Here is a 21,535-nt window from a genome sequence, read left to right on the forward strand (position 1 = left end):
GGCCGGAAGGTCCCTCACGTACTCATTGTAGAACCATTTGACTTTGAAGTGCAGATTCATGTACTCAGTGCTCTTGCATAGCCGATGTTTCTCGTGCTCTGTGTGCAGAAGAGCAAAGGGGGGGGCAAAAACTTAGCACCAATTTATAGTTTGTTTATTTATTATTCTTTTTAATGCTAATCATGAATAAAACCAAATGGAGCTAGTTAGCATAACATGGCACAGTCATAATACATAACAGGACATTGTTTGCTTTGTTATCCACATTGATTTTTAAACAATTTTTTTCATATTTCATTTTTTTTTTTTTCTACAAGCAAAAACCCTGGCCTAATGGTTAGAGAAGCAGCTTTGGGCCTAAGAAGTCACTGGTTCGATTCCCTGGACCAGCAGGAATGGCTAAAGTGCCCTTGAGCAAGGCACTTAACCCCTAACTGCTCCCCAGGTCACTCTGAATAAGAGTGTCTGTTAAATGCCTGTAATGTAATTTTTTATCTGAAAGATAAAATCACAAGTCACAATTTAAACACTACAGGGAATAAAAGTGGTTTGAGAGATGACACTGGATTTAAAGGAATTTATGGATATAAATATGGATATAAAACTCTGCCAAAAGTCTGGTGTCGCTGGTTTCTCAGGTTGTACAGAACATGGGGTGGTAATCTGAGATCAGATCCAGTCCTCCAACAGAGACATGAAGGACCTTCATGTTTTATGGCTGGACTTGGAGAACACATATGGGTCTGTCCCACATCAGCTAATAAGCTTTGTTCTGGTCTTCTTCCATGTGCTGCCGTGTGTCAAGATCATCATCGAGAGCTACTATGCAAATTTGAAGATTTGCCACTTGCTGCTGGACTACACAACTGACTGGCAGCAACTTGGCAGGGGAACACTTAATGGGATGCTCCATCTCTCCCATTCTATGCACAACCGCTTTTGAGACCTTCTTGATTGGTGCGAGGCCACCCCTTCTGTGCTTCATGGATGATGTTACAAATCTTGTGTAGACAGCTGCCTGCACTGCATGGTTCTTCAAGAGACTTGAGGAACTGCTGTCCTGGGCCAGACTGAAAAGAAAGCATGCCAAATTCATACTCTGAATTGCCAAGGGTAACCAAGTGGACACAGTCTCTTTTCAAGTGGCTGAAGAGAAAATCCTAGTGCTTGCAGAACAGCCATTTAGAGGCCTGGACAGAGAATACACAGCTGATCTCATAGACAAGCACATGGCAGCTGCAGTCACAGACCAACTGAAAAAGGGATTCAAGAGGATTGACCAGAGCTACATACCAGGAAAATGCAAAGTCTTGTGCTATCAATTCATGGTATATCAATGAGTATATCAACAGCAACAACAAATAATAGCAAACATATTCACAAAACTGGATGCCAAAACCAACAACTATATCTGGAACTGGCTTGGATTTTCAAGGTTCCTCTTAGATGCTGCTCTATTTGGAAGGGATGTGCTACAGCTACCACTTAAGAATATCTCATTTGGGTACAGGCTGGAGAAGACTAGGCCAGTGCTGCAACTCAGACAGTCAAGTGACCAACTATTCAGGAATGCCGGTACCAAGATCCCCCCAGAGAGAGCATGGAAGGCAGGAGACTGTGTGGACAATGCCATCTCTAGAATAAAGCAACAAGAACTCGTCAGAAGAACCCAACAAGGAAGATGTGGTCTAGGCTGCAAACCTTTGGTCAAAAACATCTGCAAAAGAACAACAGAAGTCTGTTGGTTGACGGTCACAGAAGTGACAAGAATGGAGGGAGACACATTCTTGGTAAAGTGTTAGCCAATGCCAGCAGGCCCAGTGGACAAAGTGAGAGTGAATTGTCTCAAGGTCAAGGGGATGGAGTGACCGGTGGAAGATCCCTCAGACAAGATTGAGTTTTTTTTTAATCAGAGCCAAGAATGACACCGTTCTTAGCCCAGTCAATCTGGCATGATGGTTTGACTAAGAAGAGAACTGTAGCCAGCGCAAAATAGCCCAGGTAAATCTTCACCACATCCTGTGTGGCTGCAGAATTACCTTTGCCCAGGATCGGCACAACAAGGAAGCTGGCAGAAATCACAGATAGCATGGGAGTCTTGGCAAATGAGAAGCCCCAGTATCACCAGAAGTAGCTTATCCAGCTAGACAATCATTGAAGAACTGCCTCACACAGGTCAGAGCATCAGTCTTGGCCCCAGGAAATGACTGGTCAACAAGAGCAGATTTTGACTAGCAGCTAAAATTCCCGACTGACATCATCACCACCACATTGAGACATGACACCATCCTGTGGTTGGCAGCCGAGAAGGGTTTCTTGATATTTTAGCTGATATTTCCATGGGCAGTGGGCATCCAGGAAGCATATGAAAATAAAAACTTGCAGTATTCTGAGATGGTGGCAGAATGCCAAGAGAAAGGCTGGAAAGCAAGACTGTATTCAGTAGAAGGCAGCTGCTGTGGCTTTGTGAGCATCTCAACCAAGCACTTCCTGAGAGACATTGGCTTCATGTGGCTTCCTGAGAATTAAAAAAAAAAATCTCTCTGAAGAAGCAGAAAAGGGAGGCTTTTGGTTACGGCTATGAAGAAGAGTCAAGAGCTGTGGGAATCCAGAAGTCATGCAATGGAACCACCTGGTCTAAACCCAGCTGCAGGGAGTGGCAGGGAAACCTCACTAACTGCTGCTCCACCATCCTGAGATGTTCTGGGATTTAAAGGGTGGAACATCAGTGAAGGATGGCTCCCAGCTGAAGACCCTGCAGCTGGTACTCAGGCACCAGCAGAAGTGAGACAAGCAGAAATGCCTTGCAGGCAGTGGTGGTTCTAGACCAAAATTACTAGGGGGGCCGAGGTGGGGCCAGTGTTTTTTCAGGGGGGCACATATAAGGACAAAACATGGCAATATTTAAGCGTTCAAAATGTTTTGTTTAGTTTATTTAAAACCAAAACAAAATACATTGAGCATAAATACAATGAGATAAACATTCTGTCTCAATAGCCTAAACATAAAATAAATTGTGCTCAGTAAATCTTAAAACCATGTTTCTCTTTTTTATAAAATAAGATTTCTATTTTTGCATACAATGAACCTTTTATCTGTACAATGACACTTTTTAAATTCACAGCATGAATGAATTTTCTTTTTCACAGCATGAGACTTGAATGTACAATCACTATATCTAAATCACTGTCATCATCTCACTCTTTCTTTATGTACAGTAGGGGGGAAAATAGAAAGAAAAAATAAATTCACATACAGTGGTCTCAGAATCACCCTATAGCATTCACAGCAGGCTGAAACACTACAACAGCAAGATTCTGCGACTGTGACTCCTTGAGAAACGGTCTACAAATGCATCAAGGTTCAAAGCCTTGGACCTTCTGGATTCAATGCTGAGCACACCAAGATTGCTTAGACGCTCCTCACTAATGGTGGATCGGAGGTACAGTTAGGTCCATAAATATTTGGACAGAGACAACATTTTTCTAATTTTGGTTCTGTACATTACCACAATGAATTTTGAACAAAACAATTCAGATGCAGTTGAAGTTCAGACTTTCACCTTTAATTCAGTGGGTTGAACAAAATGATTGCATAAAAATGTGAGGAACTAAAGCATTTTTTAAACACAATCCCTTCATTTCAGGGGCTCAAAAGTAATTGGACAAATTAAATAATTGTAAATAAAATGTTTATTTCTAATACTTGGTTGAAAACCCTTTGTTGGCAATGACTGCCTGAAGTCTTGAACTCATGGACATCACCAGATGCTGTGTTTCCTCCTTTTTAATGCTCTGCCAGGCCTTTACTGCAGCGGTTTTCAGTTGCTGTTTGTTTGTGGGCCTTTCTGTCTGAAGTTTAGTCTTTAACAAGTGAAATGCATGCTCAATTGGGTTGAGATCAGGTGACTGACTTGGCCATTCAAGAATATTCCACTTCGTTGCTTTAATAAACTCCTGGGTTGCTTTGGCTTTATGTTTTGGGTCATTGTCCATCTGTATTATGAAACGCTGACCAATCAGTTTGGCTGCATTTGAGCACACAGTATGTCTCTGAATACCTCAGAATTCATCCGGCTGCTTCTGTCCTGTGTCACATCATCAATAAACACTAATGACCCAGTGCCACTGGCAGCCATGCATGCCCAAGCCATCACACTGCCTCCGCCGTATTTTACAGATGATGTGGTATGCTTTGGATCATGAGCTGTACCACGCCTTCGCCATACTTTTTTCTTTCCATCATTCTGGTAGAGGTTGATCTTGGTTTCATCTGCCCAAAGAATGTTCTTGCAGAACTGTGCTGGCTTTTTTAGATGTTTTTTAGCCAAGTCCAAGGCCTTTTTATTCTTGAGGCTTATGAGTGGCTTGCACCGTGCAGTGAACCCTCTGTATTTACTTTCATGCAGTCTTCTCTTTATGGTAGATTTGGATATTGATACGCCTACCTCCTGGAGAGTGTTGTTCACTTGGTTGGCTGTTGTGAAGGGGTTTCTCTTCACCATGGAAATTATTCTGCAATCATCCACCACTGTTGTCTTCTGTGGGCATCCAGGTCTTTTTGCATTGATGAGTTCACCAGTTCTTTCTTTCTTTCTTTCTTTCTTTCTTTCTTTCTTTCTTTCTTTCTCAGGATGTACCAAGCTGTAGATTTTGCCACTCCTAATATTGTAGCAATTTCTCGGATGGTTTTTTTCTGTTTTCGCAGATTAAGGATGGCTTGTTTCACCTGCATGGAGAGCTCCTTTGACCGCACGTTTTCTTCACAGCAAAATCTTCCAAATGCAAGCACAACACCTCAAATCAACTCCAGGCCTTTTATCTGCTTAATTGAGAATGACATAATGAAGGAATTGCCCACACCTGCCCATGAAATAGCCTTTGAGTCAAATGTCCAATTACTTTTGGTCCCTTTAAAAACAGGGTGGCACATGTTAAGGAGCTGAAACTCCTAAACCCTTCATCCAATTTTAATGTGGATACCCTCAAATGAAAGCTGAAAGTCTGGACTTTATGTCCATGTCCATTATATAACTATAACTTGAATATGTTTCAGTAAACAGGTAAAAAAAGAAAATTTGTGTCAGTGTCCAAATATATATGGAGCTAACTGTAGGTCTTCACCAGTTTCAAAGTGGAGAAACTCCGCTCACAAGAGGCAGAGGTCACTGGGAGTGCCACAGCTATTTTGCATAGTCTAAAGAGCTCAAAAAATTGCCTCTTTGCAGTAGCCTAGTCCTTGCAGGGCTGCAGCTGTTATCTCTGACATCCGAAGTTTACAATTCGTGCTGCTGCTGGTCTTTCTGCTGCAGGTAACAGTGTGCATGTAGTGCTTTAAGGAGTCTGTGTAGAACACTCCGTCATGTCAGTTCCGATCTTCGAGCCAGCACATGTCGAAATTAATAAATCTTATTATCTGTTCAGCACAGGGGCCACAACAGGGGCCAGGAGCAATTTTACTGGGGCACTGGCCCCCCCTGGCTCCCATTTAAAACCGCCTATGCTTGCAGGTTTCAACATCCTGTCACTAAATTATGTTTTTGCTTGCAAATGCCCATGCTTCTGTTAGATAATGTATGCATTTGTTGTTGCTATCTGTTTTTTTTACTGCTAATATCTATTTTTCTTTGTTAATGTCTGTCTTTTGTGTTTGTGTTTCTATTATTTATATCGTTGTATTTCTTCTGGCTGATGTAACTGTTTCTGCTTGCTAACATGTCTGCGTGTATCCTTGCTAATGTGTCTGTGCTTCTATTGCCATTACCCCTGTGATTTCTCTGTGAATGTGTGTATTTCTGCCTGCTAACACTCTGCCTCTACTCGCTAATACCCCTGTGCTTCTTGCTGCTAAGAGACTTGGGGTATTGCATTCTAACACCCTGCGCTTGTTCCTGTCAGCACTCCACCAGTCTGTGCTTGCTAACCCACTAACCCTGCTGATCTGATGTGGTGTGACTGTGGGAGAGAGAAGGCTGTGATAAGCTGCGATGGGTCAGATAATGAAAGTAGGGTTGGATGAAGGCAGGAAGGGAGAAAAAGGGACAGAGCGAACACGAGAGTTCTATTGGTGCTCAGAGAATTGAGAGGGGGAATTAGGAGTGAGAGGATCAGCTAAAAGACAGATGAAAAGACAGACAGACACACACAGACAGACAGAGACTGACTAATTGCAATGAACCTCAGTAATAAATATTGAACAATTGTAGGAGTTTCAAACACATCATTCTTGAACAGTCATGTTTCATTTCCAAAATATATTATAACTTGACTTATGTAATACTTTTTAGCAGTTTTTGTTACTCCCTTCAATAATCACATGATTTTCAATCCTTAATAAAGTAATACTATATTTTCTGATGATATATTTTAATGTGATTACAAATAATAAAACCGCGAGTTGGCCTAGTGGTTAGCGTGTCCACCTTTTGATTGGGAGGTCGCGAGTTCTACTTGTGGCTGGATCATACCAAAGACCATCATAAAAATGGTACCTACTGTTATCTGGCAAGGCATGCTGCAATACAGATGCGAGTGGGGAGTCAAACTCTCACGGTTACCAGAGGACCAGCCAGCCCCCCACCCCCACTGTAACCCTAGCTGTATAGGCGAGAGGCCAAGGGCTATGGAAACGGAGATTGATGCCACCCAATGTGCCTTAAGGGCCTGGTTAGTACTGGGATGGGAGACTGCCTGGGAAGATCAGGGCATGGTGCAGGAAGGACTTTAAGAAAAAAAAAATTGTCATTTTCTTGATCAGAGAGCTTCAATAAAGTTTTCTTCTGTGTGTGTGTGTCTATGGGTGGGTGTGTGTGTGGTAATATTTATTATGAATGCTGTTGTGTGGATGTTAAACGTTAAATGTATTTTGTGTTGTCCATTGTGTGTATAAGTCGATGTGAATTGCCAGACTTTGTGCCCAAGACAAAGTTCTCTCTTGAAGAGACAATAAAGGCTCTTACTTACTTACTTATCAATGCTTAGGTTTCTGAGGGTTAAGGAATAAAACACTATGACATGCTGCTACAGTAACATTCACCCATCAGCCATAACATTAAAATCACTGACAGGTGACTTGAATAACATTGACTATCTCATTACAGTAGCACCTGTCAAGGGGTGGGATATATTAGGCAGCAAGAGAACAGTCAGTTCTTAAAGTTGATGTGTTGGAAGCAGGAAAAATGGGCAAGCGTAAGGATCTGAGTGACTTTGACAAGGGCCAAATTGTGATGGCTGGATGACTGGGTCTGAGCATCTCCAAAATGGCACATCTTGGAGGTTGTTTCCGGTATGCAGTGGTAAGTACCTACCAAAAGTGGTCCAAGGATCCAAAGGACAACTGGTGAACTGACAACATGGTTATGGGGGTTAAAGTCTCATTGATTCGCATGGGGTACGAATGCTAACCCATATGGTCCTATCCAGAAGAACAGAAGAGTTACTGTAGCACAAACTGCTGAAAAAGTTCATGCCGACACCTTTCTGTTTATCCCACCCCTTGGTACTGTAGGTGCCATTGTCATTGGCTGTCCATAGATAGTGATGATGACTGCTTCATTAGGAAGTGCAGAAACGCAGATGGGCCGTGAGGCCCGCACCAGAGCACACCAGACTTATTATCCTTTCCTAATGAAGCGCCTTGCACAGTAAGGTAAGACAAATGATGTTGTGCCCCCATTGTGTTGTCTCTCTGGACCCCAAGACCTGATGCCAAGTGGTGCACAAAAGTGCCATAGATCTGATGGGTATGGAAGTTGCCCCGCAGTGACAATTGACTTGCCAAGTGATGCCATCCGTTAGCCATTTGAGTGGCTCTTCCGCATGCCATCTGGTGGTGTGCCATTGACCTGTTGGGTTCATCTGCCATATTGCACTGAAATGCACCCTGCTGCCAGCACCTTATTGGTGATGTACTACTTAACCCATAGCTGGAACCCAGGCAGGTGCTATCACTCTGGGTCAGAGCGGACTTGGGAGCAATGGTGACTAAGGGGTAACTCCACTTTCCCCAATACTCAAGTCCTTCTGGACCTGAGACTCACCACCGGTTGCAGTTTAAAGTCATACCCAGGACTAAGGTGCCATTGTAATGAGATAAACAATCATACATCATACTTGTTTATCCTTTTACTGTTACATGTAATCTTGTGGAATGTCCATGAAACAATTTTGCAATTACATCATAGCAGATATAAAATAAATCACCACCATAGCAAGTACAGCAGAGCAGATTGGGCTGAAGATCAACGCCAAGAAGACCAAGCACCTCAGAATGAACAGCAGGACGGAAGCAGCCATTATCATCAATGGGGAAGAAATAGAAGATGTAGAACACTTCACTTATTTGGGATCCAAAATGAGCAGAAATGGCGATGCAGAGGAGGAGATCAGAGCAAGAATTTCTAAAGTCAGCCAGGCCTTTGCAGCACTGAGAAGCACTTGGAGAGTGAAGAGCATCAGCACCACTACCAAGATCAGGCTCTTCAAAAGCAATGTCCTGAGCACTCTCCTCTATGGCTCAGAATCATGGAAAATGACCAAGATCATCAGCCACAAATTGGAAGTCTTACAGAACTGCTGTCTCAGAAGAATTTTGAAAATCTTTTGGCCAAACACCATTTCCAACGCTGAACTGCACCGGAAAACTTCGACAAAATCCATCAGACAAGAAGTTCAACTGCGCCGATGGAGATGGATTGGACATGTGCTGCGCATGCCACCAGTGTCACTACAGAGAGTAACCCTTAGATGGACTCCAGACGGCCGGCGAAACAGGGGTAGACCAAAAGAGATCTGGAGGAGGACTGTGGAAAAGGAGATGAAGGAGCAGGGATGGACCTGGGGTTACCTAGAGAAGTGTGTTTCTGACAGACCACGGTGGAGAGCTCTGGTGGCGGCCTTATGTGCATCCATGCACGAAGAGGATTAAGTAAATAAATAAGATATAAAATAAAAGCAAGCCTCTTTTTTCTTTCTCTTGAAGTTAATAAGACAAAACAATCAGCGTATCAAGTTAATACGTTTTGTTTTACATGCCGAACGAGTCCCTGTGAACGAGCTGTTACTATAGAAAGGGCAACATATTAGAACGAGCGCATTAATATAAACCTGTGATTTAGAGCTGCACTCCCATCAGAACTGTCAACATCTGTATGTTTATGTGTATGATTTAATATCTTCAAATGCTTTAAGCATTTCTCATTCATTTTTTCTAAATCCCGACACTTTCAGGTGGCTGTGTAATCCCCGTGGACTTCAAGCCAAACGTTTGCAGTGTTGAGTGTCTGCAAAAAAAAAAAAAAGCCAATGAGTCTCTGTAAACAAGCTCACGTCTGCTGCTATCACACGGGGAGAGAGATGCAGGAGATACGACACCTGGTCCTGATGCAGCACAAGCCAGAGATCTGTACAATTTAAACATAAACATTACGTCTCATCTATCTCAAGATGCTCAGCTCCGATTAAATACAAAAAACAATAAAGAGGAATTAAACAAAATGTTCAGATCTACTCAGATACTCAGCTAAAGCAGCTGGTTGTGGGATTTTGGGATTTAGAAGGCTGTATCCCAGTACAAATCGTTGCTCAGGTTCGGCTCACTCTCTGTTCTTGCAATTCTGTGGCTAATCTTATAGCAAGCTAACTCACTAAATAAGCTAGACAGAAAAAGGACATTAGCTAACCTACCAGCTCGCTACCATTGGTTCTGTACGAAGCTGGATTTGTTTTTCAGGTTGAAGCATGATTACGCATAACATGGATGGACATTTCTACAAAAAAAGTAATTTGGAACCCTTGGAATACTATAAAAAAAATAAAAACCCTCACCGCTGCTTAAGAGCATCAAATTATGGAGTATTTTCAGTTTGAACAAATTGCGGCATTAACAAAACTTGCACACTGCACCTTTAAACAACTTACATACTGCAGCTTTAATAAAACTTGCACACTGCATCTTGAATGAAAATTAAAAGTGCCATACTGCAGTGGTGCAGATTTAATAAAGCACACACTGAAACTTTGATAAAACAAAAATTGATGCACCGAAGCTTTAATACAAATTACACACTGCAGCTTTAATATAAACTATACAATACCTCTAATACAAATTACACACTGCAGCTTTAATAATCCTTACACACTGCAGCTTTAATATAAACTATACAATACCTCTAATACAAATTACACACTGCAGCTTTAATAATCCTTACACACTGCAGCTTTAATATAAACTATACAATACCTCTAATACAAATTACACACTGCAGCTTTAATAATCCTTACACACTGCAGCTTTAATACAAACTATACAGTACCTCTAATACAAATTACACACTGCAGCTTTAATAATCCTTACACACTGCAGCTTTAATACAAACTATACAATACCTCTAATACAAATTACACACTGCAGCTTTAATATAAACTATACAATACCTCTAATACAAATTACACACTGCAGCTTTAATAATCCTTACACACTGCAGCTTTAATAATCCTTACACACTGCAGCTTTAATACAAACTATACAATACCTCTAATACAAATTACACACTGCAGCTTTAATAATCCTTACACACTGCAGCTTTAATATAAACTATACAATACCTCTAATACAAATTACACACTGCAGCTTTAATAAACCTTACACACTGAAGCTTTAATTAACTGCAAGCACTGCTGCTTTAATAGACACTGTACAATGCCTCTCTAATACAAATTACACACTGCAGCTTTAATAAACTTTACACACTGCAGCTTGAACACGAACTATGCAATGCCTCTCAAAAACAAATTACACACTGCAACTTTAATAAACCTTACTGCAGCTTAAATGCGACTCTACAATGCCTGTTTAATACAAATTACACACTGTGGCTTTAATCAACCTTACACACTGCAGCTTTAATGCAAATTACACACTGCAGCATAAATAAACTTTATACACTGCAGCTTTAATAAAGCTACACAATATGTCTCGAACACAAATTGCACACTGCAGCTTTAATAAACCTTACACAGTGCAGCTTTAATAAAACTGCACAATTCATCTCTAACACAGATTGCACACTGCAGCTTTAATAAACCTTACACACTGAAGCTTTAATTAACTGTACACACTGCTGCTTTAATACACATTGTACAATGCCTTGTACAATGTAAAATTACCGTACAAACTGCAGCTTTAATACAAACTGTACAGAGCCCCTCTAATACAAATTACATACTGCAGCTTTAATACAAACTGTACAGTGCCCCTCTAATATAAATTATGTACTGCAGCTTGAATAAACCTTACACACGGCAGCTTTAATACAAACTATACCATGCCTCTCTAATGCAAATTACACACTGCAGCTTTAATAAATATTTACAGGATAAACCTCAAGGTATATATTTGTTGCAGCAGAAGATCATTTGTTCATTATTTCTCTGCTGTGTATCAGATGGATGCTGTTACTAAGAGAAACGAATAAAACACACACTGCTGCTTTAATATTTGATTATGTATACCTAATCATCTGCAGGAGCTGCACAACCTCCATCAAATCAAGAGTGTGAGAGTCAGATGTGTACTGGCGAATACAATATTTCTGATTGTGACTTCGGGAGCTGAAGTTAATCAGAGTCTCTACATCATTAGCTCAGAGTGAAGTGTACATTCATCAGGCGTGTGTGTGTGAGAGAACCGCGGTGCTTCACATAATGAGCAAATGTTCCACGGTGGAGATCGGAGCTTAGTCACAGCGCGTATTAATAATACCTGCTTATGAGGCGTGCCCGTGAGGGATTAGTTATGGAAATGAATTAGTGTTGAGTTATTTCCATCACACCGCCTCCTGATACAGCCCTGAGGAGGATTTCTGAACTCAGATGTGCTTATTAGTTTTGGAAAAAAGGTTTATGCTGGAAGAATTGTTGTTGTTTTTTTTATGTAATTTTTGCTTGAGAAGGATGAAGTGCAGCAACCACAAACCCCACATCAGCTGCAGGTCAGGAATATCCCAGATGTTTCACGCTGGAGATTTGAAAACCTCACAACATCATCATCATCATCATCATCATCAAGAGCTCGACTTGACCATGGTGCCCCGTGACACCATGCCACTTTGATCACTCGACTCGGCGTGGAAGAAAAAAAAAAAAAAAAACTCCGACACAACTCGAGGACAAGCTGAGAAATCCCTCCACCCACTCCCCTTACCCAGTATGAATTATTCACATTGACGGACAGCCTAAAGAGGACAGAAGTTTTTCGCTTTGGCATTTCAACCACCGGAAGCCACGATAATGATAATGCATTTCCATAAATTATGCGTGAAAATATGAAGTTGTTTTAAAAAATGTATAGAGAACATTTTTATATAGAAAGACAGAACACTGGGGTTTGAGTGCTAGAGGAATGATTACATTAAAATAAGCTTTTGTAGAAGTCTGACGATTGGTAGGGGGGAAAAAAAGAGTGATTTGAATTACAATATGCTCACTAGCCACTTTATTAGGTACACCCATACACTCGCTGTCAAATCATACAGCTACCCAATGTGTTCTTCTGGTTTCTGTTGCATGCTGAGATGCTTTTCTGCTCACCACGGTTGTAAAGAGTGATTATATCTCATCTCACCTCATTATCTCTAGCCGCTTTATCCTGTTCTACAGGGTCGCAGGCGAGCTGGAGCCTATCCCAGCTGACTACGGGCGAAAGGCGGGGTACACCCTGGACAAGTCGCCAGGTCATCACAGGGCTGACACATAGACACAGACAACCATTCACACTCACATTCACACCTACGGTCAATTTAGAGTCACCAGTTAACCTAACCGGCAGCACGGTGGTGTAGTGGTTAGCGCTGTCGCCTCACAGCAAGAAGGTCCTGGGTTCGAGCCCCGTGGCCGGCGAGGGCCTTTCTGTGCGGAGTTTGCATGTTCTCCCCGTGTCCGCGTGGGTTTCCTCCGGGTGCTCCGGTTTCCCCCACAGTCCAAAGACATGCAGGTTAGGTTAACTGGTGACTCTAAATTGAGCGTAGGTGTGAATGTGAGTGTGAATGGTTGTCTGTGTCTATGTGTCAGGCCTGTGATGACCTGGCGACTTGTCCAGGGTGTACCCCGCCTTTCGCCCGTAGTCAGCTGGGATAGGCTCCAGCTTGCCTGCGACCCTGTAGAACAGGATAAAGCAGCTACAGATAATGAGATGAGATGAGTTAACCTAACCTGCATGTCTTTGGACTGTGGGGGAAACCGGAGCACCCGGAGGAAACCCACGCGGACACGGGGAGAACATGCAAACTCCGCACAGAAAGGCCCTCGCCGGCCACGGGGCTCAAACCCGGACCTTCTTGCTGTGAGGCGACAGCGCTAACCACTACACCACCGTGCCGCCCGAGTGATTATATGAGTTACTCTATTCTTCCTGGCAGAAAAAAAAAGCTCGAACCACCTCCAATCTGTCCATTTTCTGATCTCTGCCCCTCTCTTATCAACAAGGCGTTTGTTTCAACCCACAGAACTGTCGCTCACTCACTTAGTGCTTGTTTTTCGCACCATTCTGTGTAAACTCTAGAGACTGTTGTTTGTGCGTGAAAACCCCAGGAGGAGATCAGCCGTTTCTGAAATACTCAAACCTCATACTCATCTGGCTCAAACCAACACCCATGCTACAGTGAAAGAAAGAAAGAAAGAAAGAAAGAAAGAAAGAAAGAAAGAAAGAAAGAAAGAAAGAAAGTCACACTTCACTGTGAGATCACAATTTTTCCCATTCTGATGTTTGAACATTGTGAACATTAACTGAAGCTCTTGATCTGTATCTGCGTGATTTGACGTCGAGGGATTAGAGGTTAGAGCAGGGCCGCATTAACCCTTGCCGAGGCCCTGGGCCACCCCGCCTGTTGTCAACTGCGCTCAGCGAATTCACCCCCTCAGACGTGCCTGTCTAACTAGACACAGAAACTTAAATAATGACAGTGGCACAATTAGAAATACTATTGAACGATAAAACTTTATATCCATCAACACCTATTTAATCGAGAAAAAGCAATGGTGAAATAGGCAATTGCATGGTGAAAAACTCCATCAGACGTCACGGTTAACAAGTCTGGTTCACTAAAGTTTAGCCTCAAGAAGCCTTTGAATGAGTGAGTCAATGAACAACATGTCGAGAACATAACCTCGGCCTACAACAGTTTCTTTAGTATTCAGAACAAGAACATTCATTTGGTATATAACCGTTCGTTTTCACTTTGGAATCCAGGCGACTTTTAACTTGTGAAAACAAAGAAAGAAAAATATCTTGCTTCTCAGAAATAAATCTCAAAATGTTCGGCTATGTGAAACATTTCATCCTTTCACACACGTAATGTCCCAAACAGCAGTGGCACACAGCTTTGCGCATTCAGTTTGACAGCCATGGGTCAACTTAGAAGGGCACTTTCCTACTTTTCTGGAAAGCGAAGTCATTAATTAAATCATTGAACTCAAGCTGGCGTAGCGTGTGAAGACATGGTGGACAGTGATCATATTGACAATGACGGGTGATTTATGCGACGGGACAAGGTGGGCTTCCTTACGGGTGGCGAAATGCATCAAAAATGTTATCAATATGATCAAAACTTCTGAAAATATCGTTTCATGTTAATTTTTCCGATCTCGCTAACTCCGAGGCCCCCTAGTGGCCGAGGCCCTGGGCAGCTGCCCATGAAGCCCATTAGGATAACGCGTCCTTGGGTTAGAGAACCGCATCAAACACAACAGCAGGTGGAGTTATATATGGGTGCTCCTAATAAAGTGGCCGGCGAGTGTATATTTCCTTCTTGAGTCTGTATTTTCTATCCCTCAGACACTGATACTCAAAAAAAAAAAATCTGCCAACTATACAGTACACGGGCGATTTTATGAATCTGAATGAAAATTGTCATACACAAGCGCACAAGCTGATTCTGAACACACAGAACTTTCCCTGCAGGAATAATGACGTAACGTTTGGACTCGAGTCGCCGACTCTGCTGAATCAGACCAGAACGTCCTCTGGGAAAAAAAAGTCACGATAAACAAATGTGACCTTTTCCAACAACTATTCTTGGGTTTCAGTCATGTGATTTTTCTTAGCGATTTCACTTCCGGTAAAACAGCTGGTGGTCGAGCAAAAAAAAAAAAATGGCTCCCATTGCGCAAACAACTAGCGATAACTTATCAGAGTACGCTCGTATTCTACAACCCCGATTCCAAAAAAGTTGGGACAAAGTACAAATTGTAAATAAAAACGGAATGCAATAATCTGCAAATCTCAAAAACTGATATTGTATTCACAATAGAACATAGACAACATATCAAATGTCGAAAGTGAGACATTTTGAAATTTCATGCCAAATATTGGCTCATTTGAAATTTCATGACAGCAACACATCTCAAAAAAGTTGGGACAGGGGCAATAAGAGGCTGGAAAAGTTAAAGGTACAAAAAAGGAACAGCTGGAGGACCAAATTGAAACTCGTTAGGTCAGTTGGCAATAGGTCATTAACATGACTGGTATAAAAAGAGCATCTTGGAGTGGCAGCGGCTCTCAGAAGTAAAGATGGGAAGAGGATCACCAATCCCCCTAATTCTGCGCCGACAAATAGTGGAGCAATATCAGAAAGGAGTTCGACAGTGTAAAATTGCAAAGAGTTTGAACAGATCATCATCTACAGTGCATATCATCATCAAAAGATTCAGAGAATCTGGAAGAATCTCTGTGCGTAAGGGTCAAGGTTGGAAAGCCGTACTGGGTGCCCGTGATCTTCGGGCCCTTAGACGGCACTGCATCACATACAGGCATGCTTCTGTATTGGAAATCACAAAATGGGCTCAGGAATATTTCCAGAGAACATTATCTGTGAACACAATTCACCGTGCCATCCGCTGTTGCCAGCTAAAACTCTATAGTTCAAAGAAGAAGCCGTATCTAAACAGGATCCAGAAGCGCAGGTGTCTTCTCTGGGCCAAGGCTCATTTAAAATGGACTGTGGCAAAGTGGAAAACTGTTCTGTGGTCAGACGAATCAAAATGTGAAGTTCTTTATGGAAATCAGGGACGCCGTGTCATTCGGACTAAAGAGGAGAAGGACGACCCAAGTTGTTATCAGCGCTCAGTTCAGAAGCCTGCATCTCTGATGGTATGGGGTTGCATTAGTGCGTGTGGCATGGGCAGCTTACACATCTGGAAAGACACCATCAATGCTGAAAGGTATATCCAGGTTCTAGAGCAACATATGCTCCCATCCAGACGACGTCTCTTTCAGGGAAGACCTTGCATTTTCCAACATGGCAATGCCAAACCACATACTGCATCAATTACAGCATCATGGCTGCGTAGAAGAAGGGTCCGGGTACTGAACTGGCCAGCCTGCAGTCCAGATCTTTCACCCATAGAAAACATTTGGCGCATCATAAAACAGACGATACGACAAAAAAGACCTAAGACAGTTGAGCAACTAGAATCCTACATTAGACAAGAATGGGTTAACATTCCTATCCCTAAACTTGAGCAACTTGTCTCCTCAGTCCCCAGACGTTTACAGGCTGTTGTAAAGAGAAAAGGGGATGTCTCACAGTGGGAAACATGGCCTTGTCCCAACTTTTTTGAGATGTGTTGTTGTCATGAAATTTAAAATCACCTAATTTTTCTCTTTAAATGATACATTTTCTCAGTTTAAACATTTGATATGTCATCTATGTTCTATTCTGAATAAAATATGGAATTTTGAAACTTCCACATCATTGCATTCCGTTTTTATTTACAATTTGTACTTTGTCCCAACTTTTTTGGAATCGGGGTTGTAGAAGCCACTGCTGGCTTTAGATATATTCAGAAGATTGCTATGTGCAATGGAATCGACCCCTACAGTCTGGGAAAGACGAATTTGTCATACGATCTTGAAAACTCCCCTTCAGTCGAGTTCCCCGACATCTCGAACTATCTGGTGTTGCAGACGTCCTTCTACACCGCAAAACAGATGAAAGTGTAGAAGAGTACGGAGGCTTACAGCTTTTCTGTATGTGGCTGGGTAAAGGATGTCGCTATCAAGTCGCTGCCCAATGAATCCTGGATTGTTTTTGCCCGTTGGCTTGATTCTCACTTGTGTTGGCTCTTATCTCTCAGCTAAATCATTCACAAAGATCATCAGAAACCCCTTTAAAGACCTGGATCTTAGTTCAACAAGACGGAGAAGAAGTGATCACGGCGCATTGTACGGTAACTGTACGGCTGGGGACGAATTTTGTCGCGACCTTCATGCATACGGACGTTGTGAGGACAAAACAAAGAAACAGCTGGGGACTTTAGCGCTTCGTGACTAAAAAAAAAGTCCTGTAAAATAACAACACATAGAAAGAAAAGTACTTGGAGAACACTAAGGACAGAGCTGAGAGGGAAATACAAACCTTTCACCAAGTGAAACTCGAGCACGCTTCGACTCGACTCCGTTCGATTTCACTGAGAGGTTCAAAAGCCACCTTTCTCGACGTCTTTTTGTGAAATCCTGTGTTCGTTCACCCTTTTTTATGAGTTCACGAGGAACCCTGAAGAAACTTTTATCAGTTTCACGGTTTGATTGATTCGAACAACCTAAAACAACGCAAGCGTAAGGCATTTTTCACACGAGTAATGCACCTTCTCCGTACAAACGCTTTGTCAACTGAGCTTTGATAGACCACCAGCTAAAGTTCTGAATAACTAATGACGCAGATGTGATGTCATGTCATGTGAAACCCAAGAATATACTGTGAAAGTCATCAGTAACATGTTTTCTGTCATTCCAACACACACACACACAAATATATACATATATCTCCTGGTGGAATTGAGTAGACCTTCAAAGACATTTTCACATCATCCTCATGAGAAGTAGTGCCATGGGGTAAACAAGGGGAAGAAAACAAGCTCAGGAGTCCCGCTGGTTCACACACACACAGTTCATGACTGATGTTCTGATGCAATCGATAGAAAGAAAAAAAGAGAGAGGGATTTTTTTAATTGGATCTTTTTGACACACTTCACTTCATGTCCAGACTTTTCCCCAGATCACAAATCAGGAGCCTAAAGACAAAAGCCCTGTTCACACGGGATTCATTGAACATAAGAGCCCGGGATTATGCTTATCTGTGATTGTGTTTCCATCTGGATCGCCCATGTCTGGGATTTTCTCTCTCTCTCTTTGTCTGGAAGAATTACAGACCAAATGACCCACTGCTTTTTTTCTTTCTTCTTCTTCACTGTATTTAATCATCTTACATACGTACAGCTCATATCTGTATTAAACACGTCCTGAACAGAGAAATCCAAACAGCAAGCTGACTAAATGAGCAATTACACTGCAAAAAATGGCCTTTCAAAGATAAGAAATAAAAGATTAAAACAAAGCATATTTGCTTGAATCAGGTGAAAAAAATCTGCCAATGGAACTCGTCAAATTTGACTTGGTAAGATTTCTGAAAGTAAGATGAAAACTTTAACCTGTTTTTAGATGAAATAATTCCAAAATAAGATTGGGGAACTTATTATGCGAGATCTGATTAACTCAAAATAATCAAAATAGTTCTTATAACAAGATCGTACTTCTTACATTTAGCCATTCAAGTCATTTTTATTTATTTATTTCATTTTAAGGGTATTTCACTTCAATTCATGACAAAGTCTTAGCAGTAAAAACTGAATTTAAGATAATTATACTAATATTAGGATTGTTAAATTCTACAACTAAGTATTGCTAGCTTAAAAGATTCTCCTTTTGTGACCCGTAATCAGGGCTTTGAACCGGTTCAAGGAACGAAAACGAAAACCGGGAACTTTTTCTATTTCACATGGAACAGAAATGAAACCAGAAACTTTATTATTTTTTATGTTCCGGAACAGAAACGCTTATTAAAAATAATGGTAACCGGTTAATACCGGTTTTTATTTCGTTCCTCAAAGTTTCCGTAGCCTACAAATAAAAAAGTCATTCTTCTCCTGCGCAAGTTTCTATGACCCGCTGGGGTTCACTTCCTGTGTGACGTTCGCTGACTGAATGGAGAGAGCGGGAGGGTGGACTACTATCACGTCTCCATGTGATAATAAGTGAATTACTGAGTGTCTGAGCAAAGAAGAGCCTGAACGTTGCAACCTCCCTATTGGCTGTTTGTAAAAATGTATCAGTTGTTGCCCTTCCCACGGGAATCATCGCGGGCTCGAGAGACGAGACCTGACGAGTTAGTTCGTTGGTAGCAGAACAAAATGTCTGGACACAAATCAGGTTTTCAGAAAAGGAAAGAAAATAAACGGAGGGTCGAAAATACTAAAAAGGAGGCAGAAAATGCAAAACAAGTTTTAAGGTAGGACAAATGGTTACTTTTCTGAGGCAGCCCGCCGTGGCTGCCTGCAGGCTTATTTATTATAGCCCATTTAGTTAAAATAGTTGATATAAAATGTTTATAGTTATAGTTATGTGATGGTTGCGCGATGTTGCACCCGGGTCCAGATTAGGGCAGAACCGGCCCTGGCTACATTTCAGGTGTAGTTTGTTTTATGTATGTATGTACTTGCATAGATGTGTACTTGGTCTTCCAATATGGCGCCTAACAAAATCTCGCGGCGCGGTGACGTCATGCGGTAGCCCTCTATAGGGCCTGACTCGCCTTTGGTAACACACTAAACGAATTCTCTTTCATTTTTGGCACTTTTTCTGTTTGTGTAGATGGGAAGACATACTGAGAATCCAAATCGCCAACATTTGAAATAATAATTGTTTTGAATTATTTCTTGTCTTATTTAATGAAGGTTGTAATAGAATTAGCCTACATTTGGCTTAAGCTGGATGAGACAGAGACATAATTTTATAGCCATTTGTTAAACAGCTGACAGGGAACGTAATTAACCGTTCCGGGAATTAATTTTTTTTGTTCTAACCGGTTCGGGAACGTCTATTTAATGGTGGAACCCAAAACCGGAAACGTTAAAATTCCGTTTCTGTTCAGAACGAACCAATAGGAAAAAAATTCTGGTTCAAAGCCCTGCCTGTAATTAGTAAAATACTCTAGATATGAGACCAGAGACGATCTTGAATCAAGTTGACGACACGTGTAGCATTGCAACAAGTTTTTTTTTTCCCATTTCAACATTCAAACATTAAAACATCTCTTAAGATTCCACTTCCCCAGGACCTCAGGCACCAAAAAATTAATAATAATAATAAAAAAAAGTCTACGCATTTTGACTTACAGTGCTTACACAACGCCAAAGCAACAGTGCATTTTGGGGGCAAGATTCAAAGATTTCAGTAAAGTTCATTTATTCCCAAAACAAGCATACTTTGCTTTTGTTTTTCTTGAAACAAGATGAACCGCATTTGACAAATGTCCAAAATGTACTTACTTGTTTTAAAAAAAACCTTGTTTTATTTTCAAAGGTGCTCCAAATAAGACTTTTTCAAGACATTTTGTCTATACAAGATTTTCAAGATGGACTGTCTAAAAACTAGCCTTTCTAGCTAAATGAGGTTTTGCTTGTTGGGCAATTATGTCTTATAATAAGGGTGGCGAGATGTTTTGACTTGAAAATAGACAAATAAACTTCCTAAGATTTTTATTTTTTGCAGTGTACAATAGCTCTTTTACAATTTCATTCCTTTCAAGAATGAAAGGAAGCATGATAAACTGAACACACGGCACATTTATAGGAAGAGAAGACAAAGTGACTGAATTCAATTCGAGGAAAAATCAGGTCAAATAAAAACCTTAAAAGTGCGACATAAATAAGAGATGAAAACATGGATTTGCTTCTCTGGAGGATTGTGTAGAAACAGACTGCAAAAAAAAAAAGATTTATTGTTAAGAGAAAATATCTTTAATACGGGTGAATTTATCTAATATTTCTTATTAGAAGATTTTTAGAACTCAAATATAAAGTTTATTCCTACTGGCAGATCATTTTGCTCATTTTAAGCATTTAATTCTCAAAAGAAGTTAAATTATCTGCCAATAGAATAAAAAATATATAAATATATAAAGCTTGAAATGAGTAAACATTTCTAAAAGTAAGATAAATAATTTTATATTTGTTCTAATAATCTTCTGATAAATATTAGATAAATTCACCCGTATTATTAAAGATATTTTCTCTTAACAAGAAATCATTTTTGCAGTGTATGATACGGTTCGGGCGGCACGGTGGTGTAGTGGTTAGTGCTGTCGCCTCACAGCAAGAAGGTCCGGGTTCGAGCCCCGTGGCCGGCGAGGGCCTTTCTGTACAGAGTTTGCATGTTTTCCCTGTGTCCGCGTGGGTTTCCTCCGGGTGCTCCGGTTTCCCCCACAGTCCAAAGACATGCAGGTTAGGTTAACTGGTGACTCTAAATTGAGCGTAGGTGTGAATGTGAGTGTGAATGGTTGTCTGTGTCTATGTGTCAGCCCTGTGATGACCTGGCGACTTGTCCAGGGTGTACCCCGCCTCTCGCCCGTAGTCAGCTGGGATAGGCTCCAGCTTGCCTGCGACCCTGTAGAACAGGATAAAGCGGCTAGAGATAATGAGAT

At 41.3% G+C, this 21,535-nt stretch overlaps 1 protein-coding gene across 1 annotated transcript in view; it reads right to left on the reverse strand.

Moving 5' to 3' along the window:
* Positions 1-21,535, reverse strand: part of LOC132888443 (protein unc-13 homolog C-like) — a 567,940-nt gene that overhangs the window by 196,326 nt on the left and 350,079 nt on the right. Inside the window, exon 20 of the mRNA XM_060924493.1 lies at positions 1-98. This exon is cut by the window's left edge and continues 29 nt beyond it. Coding sequence (XP_060780476.1) covers positions 1-98 — 98 coding nt within the window. The remainder of the gene's footprint in view (positions 99-21,535) is intronic.

The sequence above is a fragment of the Neoarius graeffei genome, chromosome 6, assembly GCF_027579695.1.
Source record: "Neoarius graeffei isolate fNeoGra1 chromosome 6, fNeoGra1.pri, whole genome shotgun sequence".
Lineage (NCBI taxonomy): Eukaryota > Metazoa > Chordata > Actinopteri > Siluriformes > Ariidae > Neoarius > Neoarius graeffei.